The sequence below is a fragment of the Sorex fumeus genome, unplaced genomic scaffold (genome assembly GCF_029834395.1).
Source record: "Sorex fumeus unplaced genomic scaffold, SorFum_2.1 ptg000008l, whole genome shotgun sequence".
NCBI lineage: Eukaryota > Metazoa > Chordata > Mammalia > Eulipotyphla > Soricidae > Sorex > Sorex fumeus.
In genome coordinates this window covers 52,731,557-52,744,015 of record NW_026606065.1, presented here as the reverse complement: position 1 = coordinate 52,744,015, position 12,459 = coordinate 52,731,557, and the positions used below count along the sequence as shown (strand labels likewise).

Here is a 12,459-nt window from a genome sequence, read left to right as displayed (position 1 = left end):
ACCAGCAGTGATCCCTGAGCAAGAGCAAGGCATAAGTCCTGAGCACAATCAAGTGTGATCCCCCCAAAAGTGATAGATAACAAATCTGTCAGTGCAGGTTCCTTTTGATTTTTACAGTCATCAACAAAACTTTCCTTTGAGAAAGAAGTTTAAATTGGCAACCAACAACGAAAATGTCATGAAAGTTTCTTAAAATTAAAGTGGTTGCTCTCTCTTATACTGTAGCACTGTAGCACTGTCCTCCCATTGTTCATCGATTTGCTCGAGCGGGCACCAGTAACGTCTCACAACAAATTGTGAGACTTGTTATTACTGTTTTTGGCATATTGAATATGTCACGGGGAGCTTGCCAGGCTTTGCCAGGAGGGCGAGATAATTACTAATGAATTGATTTTAGTTTTTTGTTTTGAGGTCATACAATCAATGCTCATGAGATGCTCCCAGATTGGGTTGCTTCCCAGTGGGGCTTGGGGGAACATGCAGTGCCGGAGATAAAACAGGGGCTGGAGCGATAGCACAGCAGGTAGGGTGTTTGCCTTGCACATGGCTGACCGGGGTTCGATTCCCAGCATCCCATATGGTACCCCAAGCACCGCCAGGAGTAATTCCTAAGTGCAAAGCCAGGAGTAACCTCTGTGCAATGCCGGGTGTGACCCAAAAAGAAAAGAAAAAAAAAGATCAAACCAGTTCCCCACCATGGAAAGCACGTGTCCCAGTCCATTCAGCCATCTCTTGGTCTCAGTCAATATACTTTAAGTAGCAATGGTCCAAATCATGTAGATTTTCTAAAGGACTCCAGCCAAAGGTTTCTTTTCCTGTTACAAATAAAACTCCAACCATGAAGACAAGGAAACTGTAGCGATGTTTTTATTGGAAATGAGCTAAACATTACATAAATCAGATGAGGATGCAACAACTTTCACAACATTTAAATATCAAATGAAACACTTTCTCCAAGTCACATAATCCCTTAACACCAAAACACAACCCTTAATGTTGACTCTGACTATCCAGATTAAACAGATTCTAACCCAAACAGCAAAAATGGCAAAGTTTCTTTCCCCAATTTGAAGAGTTCATGACAAACACACAAGTTAATTTTCGCACATGATAGTAACAAGATGACATTTGTCATATTACTGTAGAAAACTACTTCTCCAAATAGAGAAATCTTTAGGAATTCCAAGCAATAAGTTATCAATTGCTTGTCCTAGATGAATGGGGTATCTAGAATCCCAGCGTTTTTCTAGAATGTAAGAATTATACTAATTTTACTAATAAAACTTTATTTTATTGTAAGGAACTTCCTGGACAGCATGCTGATTTGTAACAGGTCATTTCATTTATATTGAGCAATGATACATAGCGGGTTACAGATCCTGTGGTCTACTCACTGAGGTTTCTTGAAATCTTTAGAGCTTTTCCTCTTTCTATGTTATGATAAATTTTAGTTTGTGTATAACATATACCCTTTGAAGAAAATTGTTCCAGGTTATCGAATTATTCCAGGTGATACTATTAATACTGCAAAAAAGCAGTAAAGATAAATATTGTATGAAAAGGCAAAAATGTGGCACCAACCTTCAGAGGCACAGTGATAGAACCATTTCTACAATAGAGAATTGCTGTGTACTTTGAATATTACTTTCCTTCCATATACTCAGCAGCTTATGTGAAGGTCCCATCTGTGAGCTAAGAACAGGAGTGTCAAAATGAAGAATTGGACAGGGGTAAGAGGATCTTGACCTTTCCTTCCCACGGATTGCAACAATTTGTTCTCAAATATTTCAGTTCTCCTAACTTTTCACTTCCAAGGAGACGATGCTTAAGAGCTTATTTATTAGATTCTCTCAGTGGAAGGAGAAGGAAATAGGAAGGAAGGGAGATAGAAAGAGAAAGGAAATAGGAAGGAAGGAAGAGAGAAAGAGAAAGAAAGAGAGAGAAAGGAAGGAAGGAAGGAAGGAAGGAAGGAAGGAAGGAAGGAAGGAAGGAAGGGAGAGAAAGAAAGAGAATATTCAACACTGCCTACCATCTTCAGAAAACCAATAATAATTTTTCTGCCCTAAATCATAATTTCCCTAGTCATGATGTCCTTATCCTTCATTTAAGGTAGAGCACTAAAGTAAGAACTCCTCATTTTGGAGGGAAAAACGGGAAGTGCTTCTCCCTAACTATGGCACCAAGTAAAGGGAAGTTCATTCACAATTGTGGGAGTAATTTAAATAGAAAGTGAGAGAGATGATCTGGACCATTTCAATCCTAAATTAAAAACTGGAGGCCTATAATTTTACTTTGAGTAACAGTATGAGACTAATTTGCAAGGAAATTAACAACATTCTCTTTCTCTTTGAGCAGGGTGGATAATTTGTCGTGACGTCTAACTTTTTCCTTACACATGTCTAAAATAATGTCTCACTAGACTCAAAACGCATGTAGATGCCACAGGCTGGTTGGCACAAAGCAGGTTGAGAAGGAAAGCCTCCGCTTTCCTGAAAATCTCAAAGGCGCATGACTGGCAATTAGTTGTTTCCGACTTTCAGACACATGCCCATCATGTTACCTCAGAGAACTCAGTTGAGTTCTCTCAGCCACCACTGAGTGAAACATGCTGTTCTTTGGAGAAAAAAAAATACATTCGTGTTCTTCAAGTATATTTCAATACATAAAGATGCTCTAGCCTTGTTTCAGTACGAAGACAAAATGACTTTACATGTGACCAAGAGGGAACTTCCCTTTTAACTCCCCTTGGATGTACGTCATGAAGTTTCACTTAACAAAAAAAAAGCTCTAAATATACATGTACTTTTATTATCTGAAAAGCACAAATTCTTTTCGTCCAAAGAATTTTATAAATATGTACATAGTCACTCACGGCCACCACCACAAAAACCAGTCTCGGTATATGCAATGGCTTAGGACTGGCCACTCCAATGACAGTAACGTCTGTGGCCTAGGACAGTGCTCAGCACCAGACATCAGTGGTTCCATGGCCTCTTGGGTCCAGTTCAAGCCAGCAGCCTGCAGACTCTTCCCTCAGCAGCCTTCTGAAGACCTTTTTTGCAGGAACGGCACTTATTGGTTTATGGCTTGTTTCCGCTTTTGGCTTTGTTGTTAGGGGGACAGTTGAGTTCTCTCAGCAGGGATTCGCAATGGGCCAAAGCATCTGCTGGCAGCAGCTTCCGAATTTGCTCCACTGTCTTCTGATAAATTATTTTCTCTTGCTCCAAGGTCCGGATTAAAGACTTCATTTTGGTCTCTCTAGTCAACAGATTTTCCAGGTTGGATTCCAGGGTCTGGATTTTAGCGTGTGCTATCTGTGTGGGGTGAGAAAAACAAATTCCTTCCAATCAAAAAGGTGAAGACTCTGGTTCTTTGTTCCAGATTTGATTAGACCTTCTGCATTTGAAGTGATCATAGCTAATGAATCAAGCAGTGCATGGAGCAAAAGGTCTGAAACCCTCCCTGATGTATTTTATTTCCTCATAAATTTATTTCCTAATAAATCCAACTGTGGTAACTAACAAAGAACATCTGATTTCATGAAATCTGGCTAAAATGCAGGTTTCGGTCATCATTCAATAAATAACAGTGGGTGTTAGATAATATTGGTTTGTCTTAGGCAATTTAGGTTTATTGAGTTACTCCCACCCCAGTGCTCCTGAAGCATACCCAATTCCATCAAGCACTAATAATCCTATATTGCTTTTCTCTTTCCTTTATGTCCTTCACATGGTTTAGCAATATCCTTTTTGTATAGTTACAGGAAGACATTTGATGCTATGCTTTTGTAACATGGGAGTTCACTGACTCCAAATAATATTTACTTTTGAGTATCCATCATATTTACCTGACTTAAGTAAGCCTCAGTTGCCCTTACTTCCTAACATCCCCAAAAGGAGGGTCCCAATGAGGGATCTGGATGGACCCAGGGCAAGCTGTAAGCTATCCTGGTATCAAAAAAGAACAAACTAAGTGCTGTAAGAAATATAGTAAGTTAAGAACATGAAGAATCATGGAACAAACTCTGCCATGACCTGAAAATAAGTAACTGATAGATCCTGCTGGGGTTAGGAAAGACTAACCTGGCCTAAGAACTGTAGTCTGGGATATATAGCGAGATATCTCCAGGAAGAGCCAACCTTTAAGCTCTTACTGAGATCATACAAAATGACTAGAAACATTAGTAAGAAGTAAACTTAATATGTTTGTTTAAATGGATTACTAGCTTAAGAAAGGAGAAAACAACACACCCTGAATGGAATCCCGCCCTTGAACAGATCTCCTAGTATTCTAGAGTGCTGAACTCTCAGATGAGATTTTGTCCTCAAGTTAACTTCCCCTGAAGGAGAGGGACTTTGTTTATTGTTATGATAATATTCAATACCACCTATGTGGTGTACCCCCACCCTTCACAATTTCTATATAACTATGTTGTAAGAGAGAAGAGGAGATGAACTAAACGGTCATTGAATACCAATCAGCCTGTGGCCCCATTCCTTTGTTGCTGCTGGCTTGCTGGGGGATGGTTCTCAGCTACCAAACACACTCACACTTTGGTCTCACAGTGGAGACTCCTCTATCCACAGACCAAAAGGGGAACAATAGATTCCTGACACTGCATTCAGTGACTACAGAGATGTTCTGCCTTCTGACTTTCTAGAAAGGCTGGGCTTTATAATATACACACCTGGAATCTTAACAGTTTTTTTTTAATGGATGTAAGAGATGCTCACATAATTTGGAAATCCAGTGGTGATTACTACATTGAACTGCTGCTGGGAAAGTATGCAACGATTCATAAAAATTGGCATAATACAAAGCAGGCACAAATCCACCTTCTCTGATAAAGAAGCGCTCAATTGATCATGGTCAATACCCAAGTAATAAAGAACAGTGAGCCAGCTACTTATTTTTCTTTATAAAAATAGAGAATGTTGACTTTTATTTTTTGAAAAAGAAAAAGAATACATTTTCTACAGGACAGAACAAGTGTTAAATGAAGTGAAATAAATTAGGGTTTCTATTCTTGGGGAACAATTATTCTTGAGATGCCCCATTCCTAAACTATTTCTCTCTTAGATGGTCTTTTTAGCACTTGTTAGACCAACTTTTCTGGGACATCACAAAGAAGCAGAACTTTATGGGTTGGAGAGATAATCAGCTGGGAGGGAGCTTGCTTGCACGTGGCCATCTGGGTTTGATCGCTGGCATCCCATATAGTCCCCTGAGCCCCAACTGAGCAGAGTCAGGAGTAAAACTTAAGAAGCATCAGGTACAGCAGAAAAACCAAACCAACCAACCGGGGTTTTAGTGATCTCTAATTTGGGACAGGTGCAGAGCTAGAGGATAGGGTTAATGAATATCAGCAAGCCAACACACTCTCCCAAAAGGTTTGCCACCTAATACTCTTCTACTTGTCACTTAATATTTGCCCCTCAAATCTGCATACATGAAACATATCATAGAAGTTCCCAGTGCAGAGTATTAGTCCATACTAAATTTTTATGGCATTTGTGTGCATTTATTAGTGAAGACAAGAGATGTTATATCCTCATGTAATTGTAAACTCCTTGATGGCTAAAATTATGTGTTACAGGTTTGTATTCAATTCTCTTAAAACAAGTCTCCTTTCCTTCGCATTTCTGTGACTTTTACTCTAGGCAAGCCTTATTGTTCCCAGTCAGATTTTTTTTTTTTAAGATTTTATTGTTGAGTCACTGTGAGATAGATCTTTTCATAGCTATTCATGATTAGGTTTCAGCCATACAGTGTTCCCGTAGTCATCCCTGATTCCTTTAAATGATTTCCAGCTGTTCTTCTTACCTGTTCTCCCCATTCTAATTGGTTCAAGTTTCCAGGTTTCTAGATTGGCCTTTCTATAGTGTGGCCTGCAAACTTTGAGAGATTTCCCTTTCAACAGGATTCAAGTCTGGCTCTTCTGCTTGACACTGAAACTTATTACAATCCTGCTTCCATCAGATTTATCTCGCCGTTTCCTAACATAAACCTTAAATGGATGCCCAGCTAACTCTGCTGCCCTGCCACCTCCTTATTTATACAAACCTTCCACCCCTCTCCCATTTCTTCTACCAACTGTCCATAATACAGTTCAAATCCCAAGTGCCCCAGTTTGTCAAAGTTCCATATTCAATCCCACCTCCCTGGAACTTAACCACGTATATGCAACACCCAATAAATACTGAATTATATTTTGCTTCTGATTGCCATCTGATGACCGTGGAAGTGTATAATTTTTCTCCTGGGTGATATTTTCACTGATGTTTGCATTTTGTTTACAGCACTCACAGCTTTTGGACATTGTGTGGTCACAGGCTCTAAGTCCGCTGTGGTCAATCTATGTTCCAGTATAGTTTTAGTGGGCAGCAGAATATGGGTATTTGGGAGCGGTCAAACCTTTCTCTCTTTACCTGTAATTTTTCTAGCAGGTCCATGTTTTGTCTTTTCAGATGATTATTGGCCCTCTCCAGTTTCTCCAAAGGCTCACTATCCTCGCAGGCATAGGAAGATTCCTGAAGTTCATCTTGCAGCACGTGATATTCTACCTCATAGGCATGTAACTGTTTAGAAATATCCATCTCAAAAACCTGCACAGGGAACAGCCTTGCGTTAGTCTGGCCTTTGGCTTATGTTAGACTGAGAGACAATTTTTCTCTACCTGGTGTATTTCCTATAAATTTCCAACTGCTTCTTAACAAGGAAAAGAAAAAAATAACAGGCGTGACTTGTCAACTGAAGAACAGATTGACTATGTCTCATCTACACAACTGAAACAGTCTGGTGATGAGACCAGGACATGACAATAAGTTCATGTTCAAAGGTATTTTTGCAACTAAATATAGCCATTCACTGATTGTTTCCCCAAATGTAGTAAACTAAATAAACATTGCTAAATAATATTATCTGGGCCAGAGAATCTTGGCTTATTAGCAAGCAAAAAAACTGCATGGGATATCTATAATTTGGAGACCAAAAGCATTTTGAATTATTTGTCACAGGGACAGAAAGTTTTATTAGATTCATTTATAAGTTGATCTATGTGAGCCTCTGAAGAGTCACTCATTCATTCTACCACTAAGAATCTTCAAAACTGCCTTCCTTGAACATTAAGATTCTACTGGGGCTGACCCAACTCTCCATGTTGTCATAAAATGGGAATAGGTAACCTCCAGTGCCTAAAGGAAAGGGAACCCAGGAGAAGAGACAGTACAGAGGGTAGTTGCCTGTCTTACGCAGTCGACCGGAGTTTGATCCAGAGCATTCAATACGGTCCCCAAGAACTTCCAGGAATGATTCCTGAGTTACAGAGCCAGAAATAATCCCTGAGCACCACTGGGTGTGGCCCAAAAACCTAAAAAGGTGTTTTGTTTCTTTTTTAAATAAGGGTGAGACAAGCAACTGCCCTTTAAGCTATGAACACGAATTCTGTGGGGAGGAAAGAAAAAAAAAAGTCTAATTGCTTTACCCTCTTGTTATACTCAACTGTCACAAACTAAATGAAAAAATCAGACAATCTGTTCATTCAATGAAGCAGCACTTCCTTCCTGTTCAATGGACATATATAGAACTGACTATTAAGCAACCATTACAAATTATGATATAGACCTATATTTATGGGCATGGGGAAATGACCACTATACAGCATCAGAAAAAAATCTGATACTGTGGCAGCATGTATAGTATGACTTCACTTATAGAAAACTGCATACATATGTAATTGTGTTTGTGAACAAGAAGATCTGTAGGAGGAAGCAGGAAGTTTAAATGTTTTAAGTGTCAAGGTAGTAACTTGTTTTCCAGTTACTTTTATTTTCTTCTATGTACTTCTTGTCATTGTTTGCTTTTTTGTTTCTCCTTTTTCTGATTTTAAGCCACACCCAGTGGTGTTCAGGAACTAATTCCAGCTTCATGCTTAGATCATGCTCTGAGAGTCACACAGTGCAGGGGACTGAACATGGGTTTCAGGCATCCCGGCATGCAAAACAAGTGCAGCAACCTAAAACCTATCTCCCTAGCCTATGTATGCATTTTTTGGCTATAGTTTTTGTTTGGAGGGAAAACCCCCAGCTGAACTCAGGGCTTATTCCTGACTCTGTGCTCAGGGATCACTCTTGGCAATGTTTAGGGAACCACATGCAGTAGGCTATATAGTTTTATATAGAAAATAATATATTTTCTGACCATTCTATTGCTAATTTTGAAAGTTTTGTTGGAATCAAAATCAAATCAAAATCAAAGGCCCTCCCGTTGATCATCGATTTGCTCGAGCAGGCCCAGGAACGTCTCCATTGGAGACTTTGTTGTTACTGTGTCTGGCATATCGAATACTCATGCTCAGGAATTACTCCTGGCGGTGCTTAGGAGACCATATAAGATGCTGGGGATTGAACCCGGTTCAGCCGCGTGCAAGGCAAACGCCCTACCCGCTGTACTATAGCTCCAGCCCCAAGGAAAAATCTATTTAAAGTAAACTTTTTATGTGCCAAGAGGGGCAGGTTGGGATTGGGAGAGAAACTGGAGATACTGGTTGGAGGGAAGGTCACACTAATGGTGTCAGAACACTAAATGCTTGAAACAACTGCATCAACAATTTTGTAAATCACATTGTTTTTAATAAAAGTTAGTCAAAAATAATAATATATAGTTCTTGTCAGAGTGCGAATTAACACTATGCAATTCTTCAGTCGAATCAGTTGCATTTGCTACCGAAAGTATTATATAAAAAGTGGAAGGATGATGAAGATGATAATGATGATGGTGATTATTCCTACTTTTCAGGGAAGGCTGTTGAAACTCAGCAAGATTACAACTTTCCCAGCACTAGTCATGCAGTTTTAGGAGGACAGAAAAGCAGAATAAGATCTCACTTTCATGGAGCTAAAGCCATAGTACAGAGGGTAGGGCATTTGCCTTGCACGCAGCCGACCCGGGTTCAATTCCCAGCATCCCATATGGTTCCTGAGCATGACCAGGAGTAATTCCTGAGTGCAGACCACGAGTAATCCCAGTGCATCGCCGGGTGTGACCCCTCCCCCCCAAAAAAGAAAGATCTCACATTACTGGAGCTGGACTGTCAGTAGAGCAGTGGGGTGTTTGCACTGTATTAGCCCCCTGCCCTGGATCTATGCTGCATAAGCCCCCCTCCCTCGTGCCCCGCCACCCCCCCCCCCCCGGATTGAATCCCTGGTACCTCACATGGTCCACTGAGCCTGTCAGGAATGATCCCTGAGCACTGCTGGGTGTAGCCCCCAAACAAAAACAAACAGAAAAAGATCTCAAATTCCTTTCTCTTGCCTTTTATCTGTTCTCCCCAGTGTCTCTAGGGTGTGGTAGTACTGTAGCACTGTCCTCCCCGTTGTTCTTCAATTTGCTCAAACGGGCATGAGTAATGTCTCCATTATGAGACTTTTTGTTACTGTTTTTGGTATATCAAATACGCCACGGGGAGCTTGCCAGGCTCTGCTGTGCGGATGGGATACTCTCGGTAGCTCACCAGACTCTCTGAGAGGGATGAAGGAATCGAACCTGGGTTGGAAACATGCAAGGCAAATGCCCTAACCAATGTGCTATCGCTCCAGTCCAAGACATTGAAAAATGTTATCAATATGCATCCAGCATGCCTTCTCTACAAATCTGGTCTTACTCAGAAGAACAACCTTTGACTATCTCTTAGATGCTGCCTTTGAAGAGTCTGGGAGGAGACCTGTGGCCTACAGATGGGAGTAGACCTGTGGCCTCCATGGGCTTCTGACCCACTCTCTGCTTTTTTCATCCTGTTGTAACTTGGAAGGCTGACTCTGTGGTCTGCATTCCATACTGTCTTCCTCTTTCTTGCTGGCGCCTGCATGGGGATGGCAAATGGGAGAGGGCTGGTATATCTCTCGCCTGCTCTCTTCCAGCCTGGCTTCACCAAGAACACAGCAGCCTCCACACACTCTCCAGGTCCGTTGCTCTGGCTCTTACCGGATCTGGCAACACTAGTTAGATACTGCTTTGACCACCCTGGCTCCAGAAGGATGAAGAATTTCCCCTCTACTAGTTCCTGGGTGCCTGTGTATCATGTTAGGCTTTACTATTTACTAGCTCTGCCGCCCTCTGATGAATCGGTACCTTCCTCTGCCTCCTGGAGGTGGACACCATTTCCTTCAAGAAACCCTGACTGGGGTATCATCTTCTCCTTTTAGCCTTACAAAAGCTCTTGCATCTGTACTGTCTCACTTTGGAGATAAAAAACAATGTGACACGGAAATACCATGGATGGTTCTCAGTAAATTCAGAACTGAGCTCCCCAATGACCCAGAAATTCCAATTTGGGGCATCTCTGCCCAGGACAGAAAAACATTCATTTAAAAGGATGTATGCACACCGTTATTCATTGCAGCACTAAGTATATAATAGCTAAGATTTGTAATCAACCTAGATGTCTAATGGCAGAAAAGTGAATCATGAAGCTGTTGTATAAATATACAACAGAATACTACACAGCTGTAAGGAACGCAATCTGTGACAACATGGATAGAGCTGGAAGATATTATGTTAAATGAAGACATAATGAGAATAAATAAGGATGAAACCACTTATTGTGGTATTTATGCTGACTGGATGAGGAAATGCAACAGTTTAAAGGGGGGATGACCGCATCACCCTTGAGTATAGGGAGCAGGAAAAAGGAAATAGAATGGAAGGGGCGGGGAGAAAGGACAGATGAAAAGGAACAGGAGATAGGGATCAAGGAGATTCAGGTACAACTAGTGATGTTAAGGAACAAGAGAGTTAAACAGCCAAACCAAAGAGTCAACAACAGTGAAATCAGGTATGGGAGGGAACCTGGGAACATTAGAGGAGGGAAGCTCACATTGGTGGTGGGGTCGGTGCTGGACGACTTTGTCTAAAACTCAGCTGTGAATGACTTTGTAAATCAGGGTAAGGTAAAGGTAAAGGCCCTCCCGTTGATCATTGATTTGCTCGAGCGGGCCCAGTAACATCTCCATTGGAGACTTTGTTGTTACTGTGTCTGGCATATCGAATACTCTCGGTAGCTTGCCGGGCTCTCCGAGAGGGGCGGAGGAATCGAACTCGGGTCGGCCATGTTGGCCGCTTGTAAGGCGAACGCCCTACCCGCTGTGCTATCGCTCCAGCCTTTCATAAAATTTTAGAATCTTTTTTAAAACAAATGTACACATATATAAACAGTGTTAGAGGTGCAAGGCAAACAACAAACAAAGGACGGAATATCAACACAACATTGACCCTAAAGATGCTGCTCTTTGCTCCACCTACTCTGTAAGTCTATTAGAGCAAAATTGATATTTATAAAAATGCAGAAATATTCATGTTATTCTCAGGTGCTCCGAATTCTGAATTCTGTCTTCCAGATTCTACTTGATCTACACAAAAAGAACTTCTGGCTCATTCTGTAGCACGGAATCACCTTTTCTATGCAAAGTCACAGACAGTGTTCTAAAGGAGACATTTCATGGTCCTTTTATTTCTGGATAAAATAAATCTGAGCAAACATGCTAAAATAATATAACTATTATAATTTATTGTGAAAAATATGAATTTTCATGATTTTTTAAAAAATCATGAAAAATAATTCTTGTGAAGCAAAACAAAACATATAATTAGCAGAGAAACTGGAGTATAGTCTGATATATTATTACCCTTTAAATCATACCTGGGTGATAATTTTTTCCATTTCTGATGTATTCATATCAGGTATCGTGTTCTTAAGGAACTCAACAATGTTTTCAAAGTTTTCACATTCCATTATCAGTGTTTCTTGGCTGCTCAATAGGCTGAGTGCCACCTTAAATATAACTTCTGTTCCCTGAAGAAAGATAATATCTAAAAGAAAAAAAGAGAGAGAGAATATGGTTGTCATGATCAAATTATGCATACACTATTGTAAAATATTTAAATTTTACTATAAAGAAATTTTTGTGAGGAGTTTTGCTTTTGATTTTATTCAGTGTAGTGAAACAGAATGTTTTGCAAAGATAACGTGTCCCAAATCTCTTAGATTAAAAAATTTAATGATAAAACATTAATTTGATTAATATCCTTATTTAGGACTATCATATAAAAGCAGTATTAAAAAATAAAAACAAGTCACAAATATGTTTGTCCACATATATTTTATAGTTTTTAGTAATAAATTTAAGAGACTGAGAAAGAAAACTGCAATGTCAATGAACTCATATTTAGATTCTTCTTTTTCCAACAGAAATGCAAAAACAAATCAGCATAACCAATTGGCACCATTTAAAATCATTACCTTAATGAAAAAAGTGAATGAGGCAACTAATGTCATTAAACCTATACTGGAGCAGGAAATTAAACAAAACCTTGAGCAATCCAAACAACATATAACTGAAATCAAAAGGAAAAGCAAGAGAGAGAAGTTACTCTTAACTCTGAACTCTGATGCCTAACAAATAC

At 40.0% G+C, this 12,459-nt stretch overlaps 1 protein-coding gene across 2 annotated transcripts in view; it reads right to left on the bottom strand.

Annotated features, from left to right (window-relative positions):
- Positions 1 to 851: 851 nt before the first annotated feature.
- Positions 852 to 12,459, bottom strand: part of TBC1D4 (TBC1 domain family member 4) — a 96,751-nt gene continuing 85,143 nt past the window's right edge. For both annotated transcript variants that reach the window (XM_056109836.1, XM_056109837.1), the window contains 3 exons: positions 11,696 to 11,865; positions 6,429 to 6,605; positions 852 to 3,314 (listed from right to left, as the gene is read on the bottom strand). In XM_056109836.1, coding sequence (XP_055965811.1) covers positions 3,081 to 3,314; positions 6,429 to 6,605; positions 11,696 to 11,865 — 581 coding nt within the window. In that variant the 3' untranslated portion in view covers positions 852 to 3,080. The remainder of the gene's footprint in view (positions 3,315 to 6,428; positions 6,606 to 11,695; positions 11,866 to 12,459) is intronic.